The following is a 16469-nucleotide window of genomic DNA, read 5'->3' on the forward strand; positions in this document are numbered from 1 at the left end:
CGTACCTAACCCGCTTTTCAAGTTTAAAAGTCGATATCTTTGAATGCCAATCAGTATTTCTGAATATTATGAAGACCTAAGCTTCGTTTACCGCAAATATGCAAGTTCAAAGATTTCGAATTATTTTAAATATGAAAGAGTAGAAACTGTGTTTGCAAAAGAAGCTTTTAAGATATTTGACATAATTATTTTCTCAATTTTATGATCTCAAAATCGTATACAATTTACTTTATTGGCTTTGAATTTGTTCTACTTACATTTTGCCATTCCTCGGGCTCCTCTTTCTTCACCTCCTTGAGCTTTTTGACCTCCTCGGCCTTTTTGAGCTGCTGCTGGGCCGTCTGATATAAATTGCATGGTTTGATCTGCACAAATTGCATGGGATTCTTGGATGGTGGCGGGGGCGTGGGACGTGTAACACGCGCCTTTGCCACATACGATGTTGGATCGGGCGATGTTATGGACTGTAATTAATTGTAATAATAATAATAGTTCAATAAGTGGCGTAATTAGCATAAATTGTTTCAATTGCACTACAAGCTTAACTGGTCCCGAGTCAAATGCAAATGTCACTAGTCAAGAGTCAGAGTCTGAAGTTGCTTATTTTTTTTTATTTTACTGTCGTTTGGTTGATTCGATTGGCGTTTGGTGTTGTTGTGTGGGCTGCTGTGGGTCTGACTTTTTAAAGCCTATTAAGTATTTACTTATTTCTGAAATTAAGCTGACAACGCAGCCGCCTTGAGTTGCCTTTAATTGCATTCAATATTCAACTTGGTGGCCAGCAATGAGAGCCTCTTTCCATAAATTATTGGACAGGACGTATATGGGTTGAGAAAATGCAAAATGCAAGCCTTGATATTTAAGATTCAATAATGAAACTTTTATTTGGGTAGATTACAATGCATTAATTTAAAAAGTGACCTTCCAGTTTTCAGTTTCTCTGGATATTTTGCAATATTTGCAAAAAGCAATGTTTACAAAAGACCGTTTTTGTACAACATATTTACTGCATGGAGAATTAAAAGAAAACATCGAAGTCCCACATGATTTTTACAATTAATATTCAGTAATATTTTAAAAGCATCTAAAAGGTCTATGAGTTTCTAGAACTTCATTCAGATAAAATTAATTAGTGCAAAAAAATTTTGCTATCAACAAACTATATAAAGTTATATCGAAAAAATTGGAAAATAAGAAAGTTCAGCGTTTTAATAATTCATTTTTCAAATTTCAAGATTTAATTGAATCAATAATGTAATAACTGCAAGCCGATAAATATAAATAGATTTTAATAAATATAAAAATAATAGAGAAATGCAGAGATGCATTGTATTTCCACATAGTTAAAACTATTTCAAGTTATAAAAGATACTCTTCGGCGTCATAAAAATCACTTCTATGGTAATTTATGTATCAACTATTAGGTAGGCTAAATCATTAGTTTGCTTGCTAGTAAATCCTTTATGAGGTAGCTAACGATCCAAGCCTTCAGTGTAATAAACTATAAAATTAGCTGGAAAAGCGCATACAAGAAAAGCCATAACAAATACGAATTTGTGTGTAGTTTAAACGTTTTTCCATAGAACGGTGCTTGGTAATCCACTCTGGAACCGCATTGTGCTCTATGCCATTGGCCACCTCTTTCGTTGCCTCTTGCTGCAATCTCTCGCTTTCTGTGGCAGTCAAGTGTGGCCATCGTCTTATGGTTTGGTCATAGTTATTGCCCCGCTTTTGTTGACGGAAGTACCCATGAGGCAATCGCATTGGAACCCACTCCCTGTACACTTTTTTTGTGCATTTGCCACATGTGGACTGGTGGTCTGTGCTGTGCTGTGTTGGTCTGCTCTGCTCTGTGCTGGTCTGGTGGGTGGGTCAAAGCACTTGAAATATACCTAAGCAGAGCACGGAAACCTCTTAGGTGTTGTCGACAGTTGACGGTTTCGGTTGAAAGCAAAAGCAAAAGCGCACACCCAGTCAAAAAGCCAAGAAAGCAAAAATGCATTCAACAATACACGGCTAACGATAAGTGAAAGACTGAAACACTAAATAACTGAGTGAATGATTAAGTGTTTGACAAGGAAAATAGGCAAGCATTAAGTACTCGCTACAGCAAAAAAAATAGGTATCATTATTGATAACTCAGTCTATGCATATATACATAAGTCGTGCTATTATACTTTCCTCTGCATTATTTTTACTATCGACAGTTTTATAGATAAATTATATTATTAAATATATCGGTTACAAATTCTATTAAATCATCTACACTATTCAGAGTCCGTCTTTCAGCCCACCTTAATATACTGGCAAGAAGGCTTTGCAAAAGAAAACGACGAAGACAGCAGGATCCACCCCATCGACCTCCCAAGCCGGGTACTTAGATAGAGGAAATATAAAACTAATAAATTGAAACTTAATAGATAATGTTAAAAAAGTTCCTCAAGTAAAGCTAGGTTAAGATGCACTTTTAAGATTATTGACAATTCTTTACATTATATAACTATTTAATCGCAATAAATAAATAATGGTTAAAATTTAGCATATAAAGCATGTGTTAAATTTTTGAAGAATGCAATATTAACATTTTTTATTTATCTTTGATGATTTACAAAACTTTTAATAGCATCGCAAATGTCAGATACCGAATTTATCAAATGAAGCTTCAACCTATAGTTAAAAACCAGTAAAATGCCGTTGTTTTTATCGTCAACTAAGATTCTATAATCAAAGAATGGCATACACTAGAATTTTTGTTAGCACATCGATATCGTGTATTACTTTATGTAGCATTAACTTTAATAGGCGCTCACCGAGAGCTCAGCTAGATAATATCTGGCTTAGCTGAATAAAGATTGTAGGCGAGCATTATTAACTAAATTCATTTAATGCAAGTGCATTCGAAATGTGTCATAAATGTTGCTAAAGTTGGCCGTCCAATCATCAAAAGTTTAGTTTGTGTCGTTTTGCTTGGGTTCTGCGCATTGGGTCTATCCTTGGTAATGATCAGTGTATTTATGGGTCACTACTCACCGTTTTCTTGGCGCATCCATTTGTGTCGCTGGCACCGCCATTTGTAGATGTGTTTGATGTAGACATCAGATCTTCGTTGCCGTCCAGCATTACATCCTGCTCCATGGACTCGGACTCCATGGCGCTGTTTGTGCTACGCTCCGTTTGTCTCTAGATATTTGCTTACTGTCTGTTCTCACTCTCGCTCTCTCTCTCTCGCTCTCTGTCTCTCGCTCTTGTTTTCTCTTTCACACTCGATATGTGTATGTGTGTGTATATTATTTAGCGGGGGGCGCTGCTGAGTTGAAAACAATGTCTCTCGTCTCACATGGCAACTATCTGTGGCTTTCTGTGCTGGTCAATCGGTCAACATCATCATCGTCATCATTTACGTCGTCAACAGCAACATCATCATCATCATCATAATCAATAGTCGATATCAATAAAAATAATTCAGCTCTCTAAGTTGCTGCCACCCACGCATCATGCAGGGCCAACAAGTTCGGCTCGTTGTTTGCCGAAGGTGTTAAGTTTCATTAGCTGCAACAAACAAGATACAAGATACAAAATTTCAATCAGCCGCATATTAATATCGTATCAAAGTCGGAATGCATAATTTATAAAAGCCGTTAATACAGCTGGCCAGCTAGCCAACAATGTGGGCAGCAGGTGATGTGAGAGCCATTAAGTGCTCCACGTGGAATGCAAGCAGCATCCGTCAAGGATGCACTCAGACGGTAGTCCGAACAATGCTTCAAAGTACAATTTGCAGAGTTCAATTAACATTCATCGCAGATGCTTTATCTAATTGTGCAACTGTCTGACTGACAAACTGACAAAACTGTCTGTCTGGCCCCCACACTGGTATGCGGGTCAATCTTATAAATTTCTGCCACAGTCTTCAACCACAGCCCCAGCCACATCCATCGCATCATCAGTTTTGTCGGCCTACGACTTTTGTTTTGTAGTAGGTTGTCTTTTGTCTTCTTATTCTTCTTCTTCCCCATCTCGAGCATGTGACCCGGTATTTTTTGATCGTTTTGCTACGCTTTTTATGCCCTCCTACTAATTAATAATTATCTAGTAGTATTTTCTCAGTTCTGAGCAGCCGCCGCTTGTAATCGAGCTTGTTCATTAATCCCCCAGCTATTTCTTCATATTTAACTGCCAGTTGCAAAGCACGCGTGGCCTTTAGAAAGTTATCTTCTGGTTAGTTGACAGTCAATGGGCGGGCTTAAAAGGTTGTAAAGGTCACGTTGCTGGTGAAAAGTGTAGTGCGTATAAAACGCAGTTAAGATCTATCTCATTTAAGCTGGTAAAAAGCGAGAGCAGTCTTTAATTTATCCAGAGAGTTGAATGATGCTCATTGTATAAAGTTTATCGGTAGAGGGGGGTTAGTGGGATTACTGCAGTTGTACATGAAAGCATTTTAAGCTAGATAATGACATAACTTTGTCATAATTCAAGCACGTTTCAATATTATCTTCACTAAAAGTCAAATCGAATACTTTATTAATTAACATGTACTGCGATATTCTTTTGAAATGAAAAATTTCGCCGATATAAAACACTTTTTGTGCATAGTTTTAATAAAATATATAAGAAGGCAACTCTTTATTATGTTAATTATTATAATTAATTACATTTTCTGAAGGAAAATTTTTGTACTTATATTATTTATGTTTAAATCTTTATTCATTCAATTTGAACATTTTTGATATGTTTTTTTTATTTTTTGTTTATCTGCCTTTTTTGGAAAGTTTATTTTAGTTCAAAACTGAATAATCCCACTGATGCAGCATATTATAATTTAGAAATTGCAATCTTCTGGAAAATAAAAAGCATCTCAGCTCTTTTTTATGCTGGTGCAAGCAATGCGAACGAGGTCCTAGCTGTTATTGCCCTCGTAGCAGTCTATTCTTAGATTTATGAAAAAGTCTTTGATATTCCCAATGATAAACAAATCGTTTGTCTAATCTGCTGAGCCATTCTTTGTGCTGATCTATTATAGTTGTCAAGTTTCGCTTGGCATTCCTGGAAAAAACAAGTTTTAATGGCACGGCTTGGCTGGCGATGATGATCATGGCAATGATAATAATGGTAATGATGAAGATCACACTTCTCATTATTTCTGTCAGCTTTAATGCCAGGCAATGCCACATGGTCATTTCCAATGTTATCAGCATATATGCCAACGCTTTTCAACACGCCAGACACAAGTGGACAGGATGAGACAGCCAGTGCCATGAGAGGAACGAGATGCTGAAGGCAGAAGGATGCTAATCAACATGAGCAGCTCATGAGCATAAATATACTGGCTGGACTGTGTTGAACATTTTCCTGGCGAATGCTAATTTGCATATAAAATGCAGCTGTAGATGTTGCGATAACTGCAACTAAAAGCCAAACAACAATTAATGCAAAACTTTCAAATTGTAATAATTAACAGAGGGGGGCTTACTGCCCGAGTTGTCGAGTTGTCAGAGAAGCAATAGATAAATACTAACTACTTGCTACAATTACTTAAAATTAAATGACCAACTAACCAGGCGGCCAACCAACCGACTCGGCAAATTGCAAATAATTTACATTTACACAGAAATTTATATAAGACACGCGGCAAACTTTCCAAAGAAACAACCATGTGTGGCAAAGCGGGAAAGGGGCAGGGGTACATGTTTTAACTATAATTATTAACTACAAAGCGCACAAAATGTTAATTAGATGAAATGGCAAGCAATCAACTGGCTGAGATCAACGGCAAAGCTAAAGGCGCCAAAACAAATAGCAAAACCCGCAGCTCCAAGATCTCTGGCGGCGACATGAGACATTCATCTAAGAAACAGATCCGTCTACACTCGCTTCTTTTGCTACGACTAATAACTAAAAACCAGATACTAAATACTTAGAAGCATGCCGACATTTAGCAACAAATTATATCAAGATGTTCTCCACTGCCACAGACAGGCGCTGGATTAATAGATACAAACAAAAAAGAAAAGCCTGGCGTCAGGCTGGTAAAATTCTTGGACTAGCTGCTAGTAAATGCCCAGCAATCTTGCTTTCCTTTAGCTAATTAGCAGCATTAACAGCTGGCAAATAGCTGCAAACAACATCAAAGAAATCCTCAAGGCGCCGCGTATATCTGCAACAATGGTCAGTCTTTCAGAGGTTGCATCACGGATGTTTTAATATGCAAGCGGCTCAATAATCAAATATATCTGTTATTGCACACAGACAATCTCAAACGCAAATGTTGCAGCACAATTATAATGCTTGATGAAATATAAATAATAAATAAGGGTAAAGGATTTGTAAATAGTGTGTAAAGCTAAATGTCACTTTTTAACTTTTTAGAAAAAGAAAAAAAAAATGTATTAAAAAATTATACTTGTTTGTTTGGTTTGGGTTTGTTTTTTACAAACTTTAACACATATTGTATTAAATATTAGACTAGATCATGTTAGTTTTACTGATAAATGCCAAGCAAAGACCAAAGTTACAATCATTATAAACTCTCATTTATAGCTACTTTAATCAAATAAACAATTTAGTCTCCCATAAAGTTCTCATAAAATTGTAGGCAAGGTTGACTCTAACAGAAAAAACTTTTTAATAAATCAAACTAGCAAAAATTTTAAAAAATTACCAGATATTTTTCAAATTGATTCTACCCCCTATCAGATAAAAAACTGCCTGCTTTTTGTTTGTTTAGTTTTCTTAACTCTAACGAAAACAAAGCTCCATTGTGGTGTTAGGGAGTGGAGAACCCTCCGGCTCCGACAATCCAACTGAAACAACAATCTACAAACAAACAACGTTCTGCTATAGCAAAAAGCCTAATTAAATATTTATCTATGATTTCGATCTAAAGAGCAAGAAGCGTATTAGCTTATCTGGCAAGTGAAATCAAAGCGCAAAGTGGCATTACTATAAGTATGCCCAGATTATGACGGTATTCACTGGCGCCGAGTGCCACGACTCGAGAACAATGGCTCTGGCTTGTTAGCCCCCAAAGAAACTAACTACTTTCAAAGCTACCCATAATACATATAATAACAGTTGTTGGCTTCTCTCTTAGATAAGCGCCGAAACGGCGTTAATGGTCGAGTAAATTAACATGGCACTGACGACACTATCCGAGATTCGGTAACCAACTAACAAAAGTGGCACAAACTGGAAGGGGATGATGAAAAGTGCAGTTGTTTACAATTTATTTTCTTTTTTTTTTTTTGTAACTCTCGAGTTGGCGTGACACACAAAATGTGTCCGGCGAGAGACCAAGTGGAAATGGCATTGTAATAAATGTTTAACGTGACTTCAAATTAAAATTGTATTAAAAAAAGAAGTAGAAAAAACAGCCAAGTGACCGATTGGCCACGTACATGAAGAGTGTGAACAAGATCGAGTAGCCATATGATTGTAGCCCTACTCGATTTTTATACAGTAACTTAAAAATACACTCAGAAACAAAATTTCGCTTATAGCATATTAAGAAATCATTAATTACTATAGACATTTGAAGTAATAAATAATAGAAAAACAATTTATGTGTTCACAAAAGAAGTTTTAAAGGTTTTTTCTTTCTATCAGCTGTCAAAAAATCTGTGGGTTTTGCTATTAATCTGTTTTTGTTTAAACAGATATTTAATTTTTGAAGCAAGTCACTTTGTCATCTTTCAAAGCTGAATTTCGCTGATTGATTAATTTTCTTTTTGTCTGATCCGACTTGTATTATTTTAAGGGAGCTTTATCCTGCTGATAAATATTTAACCAGCAGATGTTATTCACAGACAAGCGTTTGATTGATATCTTATTAACTACTTTTCAATCATGCACGGCCATAACTGCACACATCATTTGTTCCATATCAACCCCTAAATTAGATAGAAGAAGAATGCTTTCTTTATAAAATTTTAAGAGTCCATTCCACAAAGCATAACAAAATCCAGCTACCCACAGCTCTGCCAGGGTATGTTTAAAGAATGACAGGTGCAGGCGTGGTCTTTGGCTAGTCGCTGCGGTCCGACACGCCGCTGTGGGTAGCTGGAAGCTCCGTTAGTTGCCGGCCGCTGACACTAATGACATTCAAATTGTAGCGCCAAAAGAAGCCATAAAAAAGCTCAAATCAAAGCCCAGAGCAACGAGAAAGTGCGACCAAGTCTGAAGGCGTGCAATTGAAAGTGTCGCCGTTGCGCCCGCTGATGTGCAACCATCAGTCAGAGATGATGAGAGGCTAACAGTCGAGTCAAGTCGAGGCGATCCGAGGTAGTGCAGGGCGGGGCGAGGCGGTGACAGTCGAGTCAAGTTGAGTCGTGTCGTCGGCCGTCCATGTCCATTTTAATTCGTGGGTAGCTCATGTCGCACAGATCCAGAAAAAAAAAAATAAAATAAATAAATAAAAGTTGGACGCGATGGTCATGCAATGCGCCTGAATGAATTCCAGCTATTTGGCCGCACGAAATGTAACCAGTGGATACATAAGATGCAGTTGATCTGGCTCCCCCGCCTGTACCCGTTTTCACTTGTGTTGCCAGTTGTCAAAGTTGTGTCATAATCAAGTGGTTGCCAGTGCCAGTGCCAGTGGTGGGGTAATGGTTATATCTGCAGTCATATGACAGCTACGTGTTGATCGAGTCCGCAGTGTTTACCAAATCAAATTTCAGCTTTTGAAAGAGGCATGCCATGTGTACACGGCTTTAATTTTCAATGGAATGAGATTAGTAAGGGGAAAGTAATATAGTTTTGCAGGTCTTCAGTGGTGCTGCAAAGCTATCGATAGTAGAGTCACCAGACATGATCGATAATTGATCAACTGTACCATCGATAACAGCTTATTAGTTAATCATCACCAAAGTAGATACATATCTTAATTTTGGAATTTTAATTACATCAAAACATCGATAATGTTATCGATACTTGAATTGAAATTGTTTCCACTTAGGCTTTTTTTTAATTGATTTAAGCATAAATAAAAACCTGTATATTTTTCTTGATATTTAATTCTCCTGTCAATTAAATTATGATTAAAATATAAGAGTTTATGGAAATAACATAGTTTAATTAGCTTTATAATGCTGTCAATTATAACTTCCAAAGTAGAGAAAACAAGCTCAATTGTCTTGACAAATTAAATCTAATTTGTGCTCATTAAGAAAACAAACAAATTTAACGCATTTGATTGTTTTCGCTGTTAATTATTAGAATTATTGTAAAGTGGCTAATTAAATGCTAAAATACTTCTACTTATCGAAAATCAACTATTTTGTTCATTTGCTCAGCTTGTGTAATTTTATGTAATTGTTTATGTAAGATTTTCTTGAGCATATTTTGCTCTGAACTCGAGATTGTTTAAATATAACAATAGAAAAATCCTAAACCGTGACCAAACAAATAAGTCTCGATGTCTTAATCGAATGAATCATAGCAGCTTCCAAAATAATATCATAACCAAGCAACATTTGCTAAAAAAGAAGCCAAAATTACCTTAATGGATCGGAGGTGTTAAAGTTTTGATTATAAATCTCACGATTGTCATGACCATAATCATTATAGCATAAAAAAAAGAAAGAATAAAAACAAGCTGCAAGTGAATTTTCCATTCATATTTGAAGACCTTACTCGCGAAACGGCACCCACACAGAAAATAAAACAAAAACACGTAAAAATATTTCAAGTGCATTCGCCAAACGTGCAAAACGCAATGGAATTAACAACAACTTAAATCTATGTATATATATACAAAATTCAATTGCGAAAAATAAAACTTTAGTCATGAAAACTATTTTTGGTGCCTTTTTGCACTGCGCAACAGCAACAACAACAACTGTTTGTATTAGATATGAAAAATATTTGCAGCGCATTTCGTGATAAAATGATTTAAATTTATTTATAAAAACCGATAGCATTTCAAGCACAAGTTTTTTTTTCTATTATTTTGGCCAAGTCATATTTTGGTTGCATTAATTGAAATACAGAAGAAAAAGGAAAGTGAAGTTTGGGCATTTATTGTTGTAGTTGGTTGTTGTTGTTGTAGCTGTAACTTGTACCTTTCCAATCGCATAGGCAACAAACTATCAGCAATCTTGCTATTTCGGCGTTGTTGTTAGTTTTTTTTTTTTTCAATATCATTGTATCTGTAACTTTGTATCTGGCAATTATCATGGAGCTACAATCGGGTACAGCAACAACTTGGACAATTCGACACGCAAAATTTTCAGTTCATTAACATTTCAATTTTCAATTCAACAGCGATAAGGTCTTTGTGCACTTTCGCTAACTGTGGCAGCGGTAGATACAGATGCAGCGCCATAGCAAAGATACAAATCAGTGCTGATTGCATCTGTTAGATTGTCAGTTTGAATGCATAGCATTGTTGATGTTGCTGTTGCTGCCGTTGTTATTGTTTAATCATAGTTATTGACTTATCACTGGCACATTCTTCGTTTGCGCGCTGCAATTTGTAGCTGTTTTGCGCGACATGCATGTCAATCTAGCGGAATGGTATCTGCAGCTATGTGTCTGTATCTATTTCCAAGCTGGACAATTACCAGCGCTACAAAGAGAGAGAGAGATAGAGAGAGAGAGAGAGACAGTTGCAAATTTGCCAAATCAGCTGCAAATGTACAAAAGCCGTATCTGTAAACTGCAGCATTTGCATTCTAAGCTGCAAATCAAACAACTCGTGCAATTTGTTTTCAATTTCCTAGCTCTTTGTGTATCCGTGAGATATTTGCATGTTGCGCCAACTGTTGCAACTGCAAATTGCTTGCATCTGTTTGTAATGTTGTTGTTTTTTTGGGGAGTAAAAGTAACCGCGACCCAGCCGCTGAATTCATTAGCGCACACAGCTCAAGATCCATCAGCAACGCCCCAAAAGTTTCTGCCAGACCAATGGCAAAGCTGTCAAATTTCTTCATTAATAACAACAACAACAACAAAAACAGTTAGTAAGTTCTTGGCTATTTAATCAAAACGCCGCTTACCACGCTCACTTTTCAGCCTCAAACACAGACTCTGAGCCAGAGTCGGACACAGACTCCGACTCTGGTCTCAAAGTCAAATCCCAGTCGCACATTCGCCAGGGGCCTGACCCATTTCGCGTGCCTGCTATAATTCCTCGCCGTGGCAGCCACAAGCTGCCTGCACGCGAGCTGGGCACACACACACGCCAAAAAAAAATTATATTATTTGCATTAAAAATGAGTTACATGTTAAAAATTTAAATTCATACACACCCACAAAAGGTAAGCCACAAGCAACACGCCCAACAGTTACGGACAGCCCACCGGCCCGCCCCGCCCCGTATAACAAAAATATGTTAAGAACACTTGAGGAGTGTGACGGCATTTTAGGCCTGCTCGAGTTTGATACTCTTTACAAAAATTATTCTCATTGGCCTTAAGAGGTTTCCATGATAATAATAAACGCCTCAAAGATAGTAATTAAATTAAATGTAAATAGTTCGATTTTTTAATTAGGCTTATGATCAATGGGCTTCTAAGTATTGTTAATTCGAGTTTAAATTTGTTTATAATAAATAAAATAACATTATTGACAAATTTGCAAAGAAAATAATAAAAACACTGTTTATTGTAATTAAAAACTACGATGTTTTTTTAATTATAGTATAATAAAACATAAAAAAAAATGAATATATATTCAAAAATAAATAAAAAGAAAAAAGTTATTCACCCATCAAACACATCAAACATAGCAATTAAACAAAATTTATAATATTAAATATTAACTTTACGTAGAAGAACTCGTTTTTTGTCTAAATGTAAAAAAAAAAACAGATATTTAAATTTGTTCAAATTTACTTTTCGTTTTCTTTTTGAAAATAATCCTTACTTTTTTAAATTAATTTTTATTTTATTTTACTTATTTATTTTCTAGTTTATTTTTTAATAATATGAAAATAAAATTCGAACTATATCTAATTGGAAGAAATTATCTTTTTCATCACAAAGTATTTGCATGAGTGCTGGCATTATTCTAAACTCAGAGACTCTTTAAATTCTAATAATTCACTGTCATGAAAAGCTTTACAAATTTTATTGACCACCTTCGACAGCTGTTTCGAGTAAATGCAATACCGACGATAGCCCAACAATAGCTCATCAATTTAAAAAGCTTTGGATAAATTTGACACAAATCATGTCTGACAAGCGTTAAAGTTTCTTTTGCACAAAAGAGTATTCAAGTGTCGGCATTGGCTTGTTCTTTTAGCTCTTTGTCTGCCTCTTAAGTTTTTCGCATTGCAACAAAGCCCGGCAAGAAAAGCAAAACAAATCGGCGCATGCGTAGGCTGTTTTTTTTTTCTTTTCATTTCTTACTTATTCTTTTTCTTCTTCTTGGCTTAAATGTTAAGGTTTTGAGGTTAATGTCGCCGTTTGTATGTGGCTGAGATACGTGAAGCGGCAGCAAAATATATTTATGCGCCTCCGGGTTACAAATAGTCCACAAATGTTGCAGGCCGAAAAACAAAAACAACAACAATCATTAAAGTGAGCAGCCGCATGGAATCGTTAGCTGCCCCTTTTGCTAGATGCCACGCCCATTCTGGCGCATTCGGGATGCTCAAAGTCAGGCGCACATGTGCAACAGATGCGCTAACTAAACTTTAGTTTTCAATGCGCTTCGCTGGCGTTCATAGAACTAACAACAACTACAACAAAACAACACCAGCATCAGCAGCAACAACAACAACCAGCAACAGCAGCATAAAATATTCATTGTTTGGGGCCATGATTTTATGTTGGGCCCGGGCACGGGCCCGGGTCCGGTCCGGTCCGGTCCCCACATTGAATATGGGCGCGTCCAGGCGTTACGCTAATTGCTGACGGCCATTCGCTCGATCGTCAATTCCAATTAGGCCAAGAACTGAGCCATGTGGGCAATGCTTCTAGGCAACTGTGTGCACATTATGATAATAGAATATAAATTAAATGCTCGTACATTCTATTTTTAAAAGGGTTCACAAAAAAAATCAAATCTATAAATCCATGACATGATGGATATTACTTTTTCTATTGTTTTGATTTGTGTTCTGTTATAAAAATACTTATTTTTATGTTTTTGTTCCGTTTCAAGTTCTTTTTTTTCGGCTTTAAATAATATATAAGTTTTTGTTTTACTACTAATATTAAATTGCAAAGCTGTTCTTTGAAATTTAAATTCAAATCTTTGGCGCATTTGCAGTTAAACAAAAATTTGTTATTTTTCAAAATATTGGAAAAAAGTTAAACAAGTTGAAAATTATGTTTAGATTTTTTTTTGTCTTTTTGTTTATAATTGTGTTATTAAATGATGAATTGCTTTGCCCAATACATGCATGCTTATTTATTTCTTCATAATATACTATTTTTGCTGCACTATTTAAAGATACCTCTCAAATTGTTGTGCATGCAAGCTAAAAAACAAAAAAACAAAAAACTTCAACGCATTTAAAAATGGAAAATTTTTTTGAATTAGCCTCGTTGTTAGTCAAGTTTTTAAGGCCCAGTGCACGGAGTGTCTCTATCATTTTCCATGGCACCATAATTATTTAGGCTGTTTTTTTTTTTTGTAACTGCTTTTTGTTGTTGTTTTTGTTGCTGGTGTTGTTGCTGTTGTTGTCGCAGCGATTGTTGCAATTAAAAAGTTAGCTGTTTTATCAAACGGAAATCGTCCCCAGCTCTTTAGACACACACACACACACACATACTCATGGGTAGTCTTAAACACCTTATGCTGCGAGTGTTGGCTGCACTTTGGTAACGGAAGTCGTTGACTACTTTTTATATGAGATACGCTGATTTTTTTCGTAAGTAGAAACAAAAAAAGCTGCATCGCAAATGTTAATTAAGTTGTTGTTGTTTATGGTTATGCAACGACAAGTTGTTTTTACTTTTTTTATGTATTTTTTTTTCTGGGTGACACAATTGAGTAACTTTGTAGTGTTCATAAAAATGTATGCAAGAGTTTGAGAGAACTGCGATAGTTGTTAGATTTGAATATAGGAGGAGTTCAGGGAATTTTACTCACCAATTTGTGCTAATTTTATTATTGTCAATCTTTAAATTTCTGTAAAGAAACAAAAAGTAAATGTGTTTAGAAAAAGAGTCTAAAATTAGAAAGGGATCATTCACGTATACGATTATATATGTAGAAGTAAGTTAGATTGTAAGTTCATCCAGCCCTCTTTCATTGATTTATCGATGAACACTATGATATAGGATTAATGATTGATTTAAAAAGAAAAAGGTTGTTGTAAGCCGAAGAAAATAAAATTGTATAAGAATAGATTAGATACATTGTAGCCAGCCTTTGCGCGAAACTGTTTGCTTATAATTCCCAAGCAGTTCTGGGGTAAATAGTAGGAATCTCTCTTGAAACACTTATGTAATTATTTAACCACAGTTGCTAAGTTCATCCATCAGCCTGTATATGCCTAAACACCTTATGTCGCAATTGTCGGGTATCCCTTTATTGACTTGTTGACTGATTGCAACAGCTGCCTAAAAGCCGGCTGAAAATTTCATAAGGCTTACCCATATTTGGGTCACAGCTTGTCTGTAGGCCAATAATATAAGGTCGTTTGATTATGGCACAATAACCCATATATAAGAAATAAAATCCGATAAATTGCAATCTGTGCCATGCTTCTAATGCTGATAGTCTTAACAAAGAAACCTCTTTGTCGAACTCAGCCCATCGTCATTTCTGATTTAAGTAGAAGGTGTAGAAAATGATGCACCAATAAAAATCAATGTTATAAAATATCGACACACAACACGAAATTCGTTATTGATATTGAAGCTGGTAAGTATTAATTTTTATTGCGTTGATAATTGCTAAAGCAAACAAACAGAGACTGAGACAAGAGCGGAACCTAAAAACACATGTGTCGTATACGTAATGAAAAATCGAAATAAAATGAAATACAAATCGATTGCACAATACTTGAAAAAACCAAGATGTCGACAGCCAAAGCAACGCTTGACCAAAACAGAAATATGTGGAATAATAATGAAAAGATAAATAAATAAATACCACAAAAACATGAATAACAAAACAAAAAAGAATAATCTTGTAAAGTGGTTTTGTACAAATTTGTTTGGCATTAACCTTTGGCATTTATTGCAAGATTTAAGTTAATATATTTATGTACTTGTTCCTATATTCGTTTGGCATGACGGATCAGTTATGAAATTGTTTGGCCCACGCCTCAGCACACCCAGAAAATGTCAAGTGTAGACGACGTCGCAGCCTTGCTGCACACAGAATCAGCAAAAGTATCTGACAGATACATACATCAATTGCTGCTGCTGTGGCGGCTGCTGTTGCTGGTGGTTTTGCTGCCGCCGCTGCTGCTGCCACTGCTGCCTGCTGCTTGCCTAACAAGCGGAAAGCCAAAACATAACAGTAAAGTAAATTAAGTAAAAACCACACATGACAGCAACAACAACATCAGAAGCAGCAGCAGCAGCAACAGCAGCAAATGCAACGTTTGCGAAACCGGACAGCGGAGGCAGCGCAGAACAAGATTGAAAAAAAAACAGCTTTTAGAGAAGCGAAGAGTATATACCATATGCTTACTTGGAGATGCCATTTTAGCGTATAAATTATAAACCTCAGACTGAGTTCTAACTGGCCTTAAACATTACTTTTAACCGTTTGACACTTTTAATAATTTTTTGAAACCAGCTTCAAAACAGAAATTTTTAAATGCATATTAAACCAGTTGTATATTTGTTTAAATTGTTCTCTGTATGCAGATAGAAATATATTTTTTCTTAGATAAGTTGATGTATCTTTTATTTAATTGAGCTTATATAGCAAATATTCAGAATTAAAGCTCACACATTAAATAACTTATAGTGTTTATTACTTTTAAATATAGTTCAGATCAAGGTTTTATTGATATCATCAAATATAAAAAAAAACTTGGACAACAAAAAGATTTAATTAAGCAATATTTCTTCTGACATGTCAAAATACTACTTTTAAGCGCAATAATATGATTTATATAAATATATTATTAATTCAGAATATGTATAGAAGTTAGTAATGGAACATATTATTAACAAAGATCAAAAATTCTATAAAATAAAAAGAGATTCTCATTATTTGATTTTACATGAGATACAAACGTATCCAAGAAGTTCTAATGCCCGCACTGTGGCTGTATGTATTTGGACGTATAACTATGCGAGTTTATGTTGGTCAAGAGTGCCTGAGAATAGCACCATCCACAAGAACACGAACAACAACAGCAACAGCAACAACAACAACAGGTAGATGCACGGCTTGGGGGGCCGAACGGGCGTGCGCAACTAAAGTGGCTGACCTCGAGAATTCTCTCCTCTCTTTTTCGCATTTAACTCTTTTGCAAGAAGTCAAGACAAACAAAAAAAAAGGCATCACTCATACGACCCACTGTCTGCCTCGTCCGACAGCGCCCCAGCCCGCAACCA

The 16469-nt window shown here is 35.8% G+C and overlaps 1 protein-coding gene across 8 annotated transcripts in view; it reads right to left on the minus strand.

Annotated features, from left to right (window-relative positions):
* The window catches only part of smash (smallish), a 75052-nt gene that overhangs the window by 18486 nt on the left and 40097 nt on the right, over window positions 1-16469 (minus strand). For all 8 annotated transcript variants that reach the window (XM_032437111.2, XM_070207532.1, XM_070207531.1 and 5 more), the window contains 3 exons: window positions 14038-14076; window positions 3031-3549; window positions 258-464 (listed from right to left, as the gene is read on the minus strand). In XM_032437111.2, coding sequence (XP_032293002.1) covers window positions 258-464; window positions 3031-3150 — 327 coding nt within the window. In that variant the 5' untranslated portion in view covers window positions 3151-3549; window positions 14038-14076. The remainder of the gene's footprint in view (window positions 1-257; window positions 465-3030; window positions 3550-14037; window positions 14077-16469) is intronic.

Source organism: Drosophila virilis, chromosome 2, assembly GCF_030788295.1.
Source record: "Drosophila virilis strain 15010-1051.87 chromosome 2, Dvir_AGI_RSII-ME, whole genome shotgun sequence".
In the NCBI taxonomy this organism is placed as follows: Eukaryota; Metazoa; Arthropoda; class Insecta; order Diptera; family Drosophilidae; genus Drosophila; species Drosophila virilis.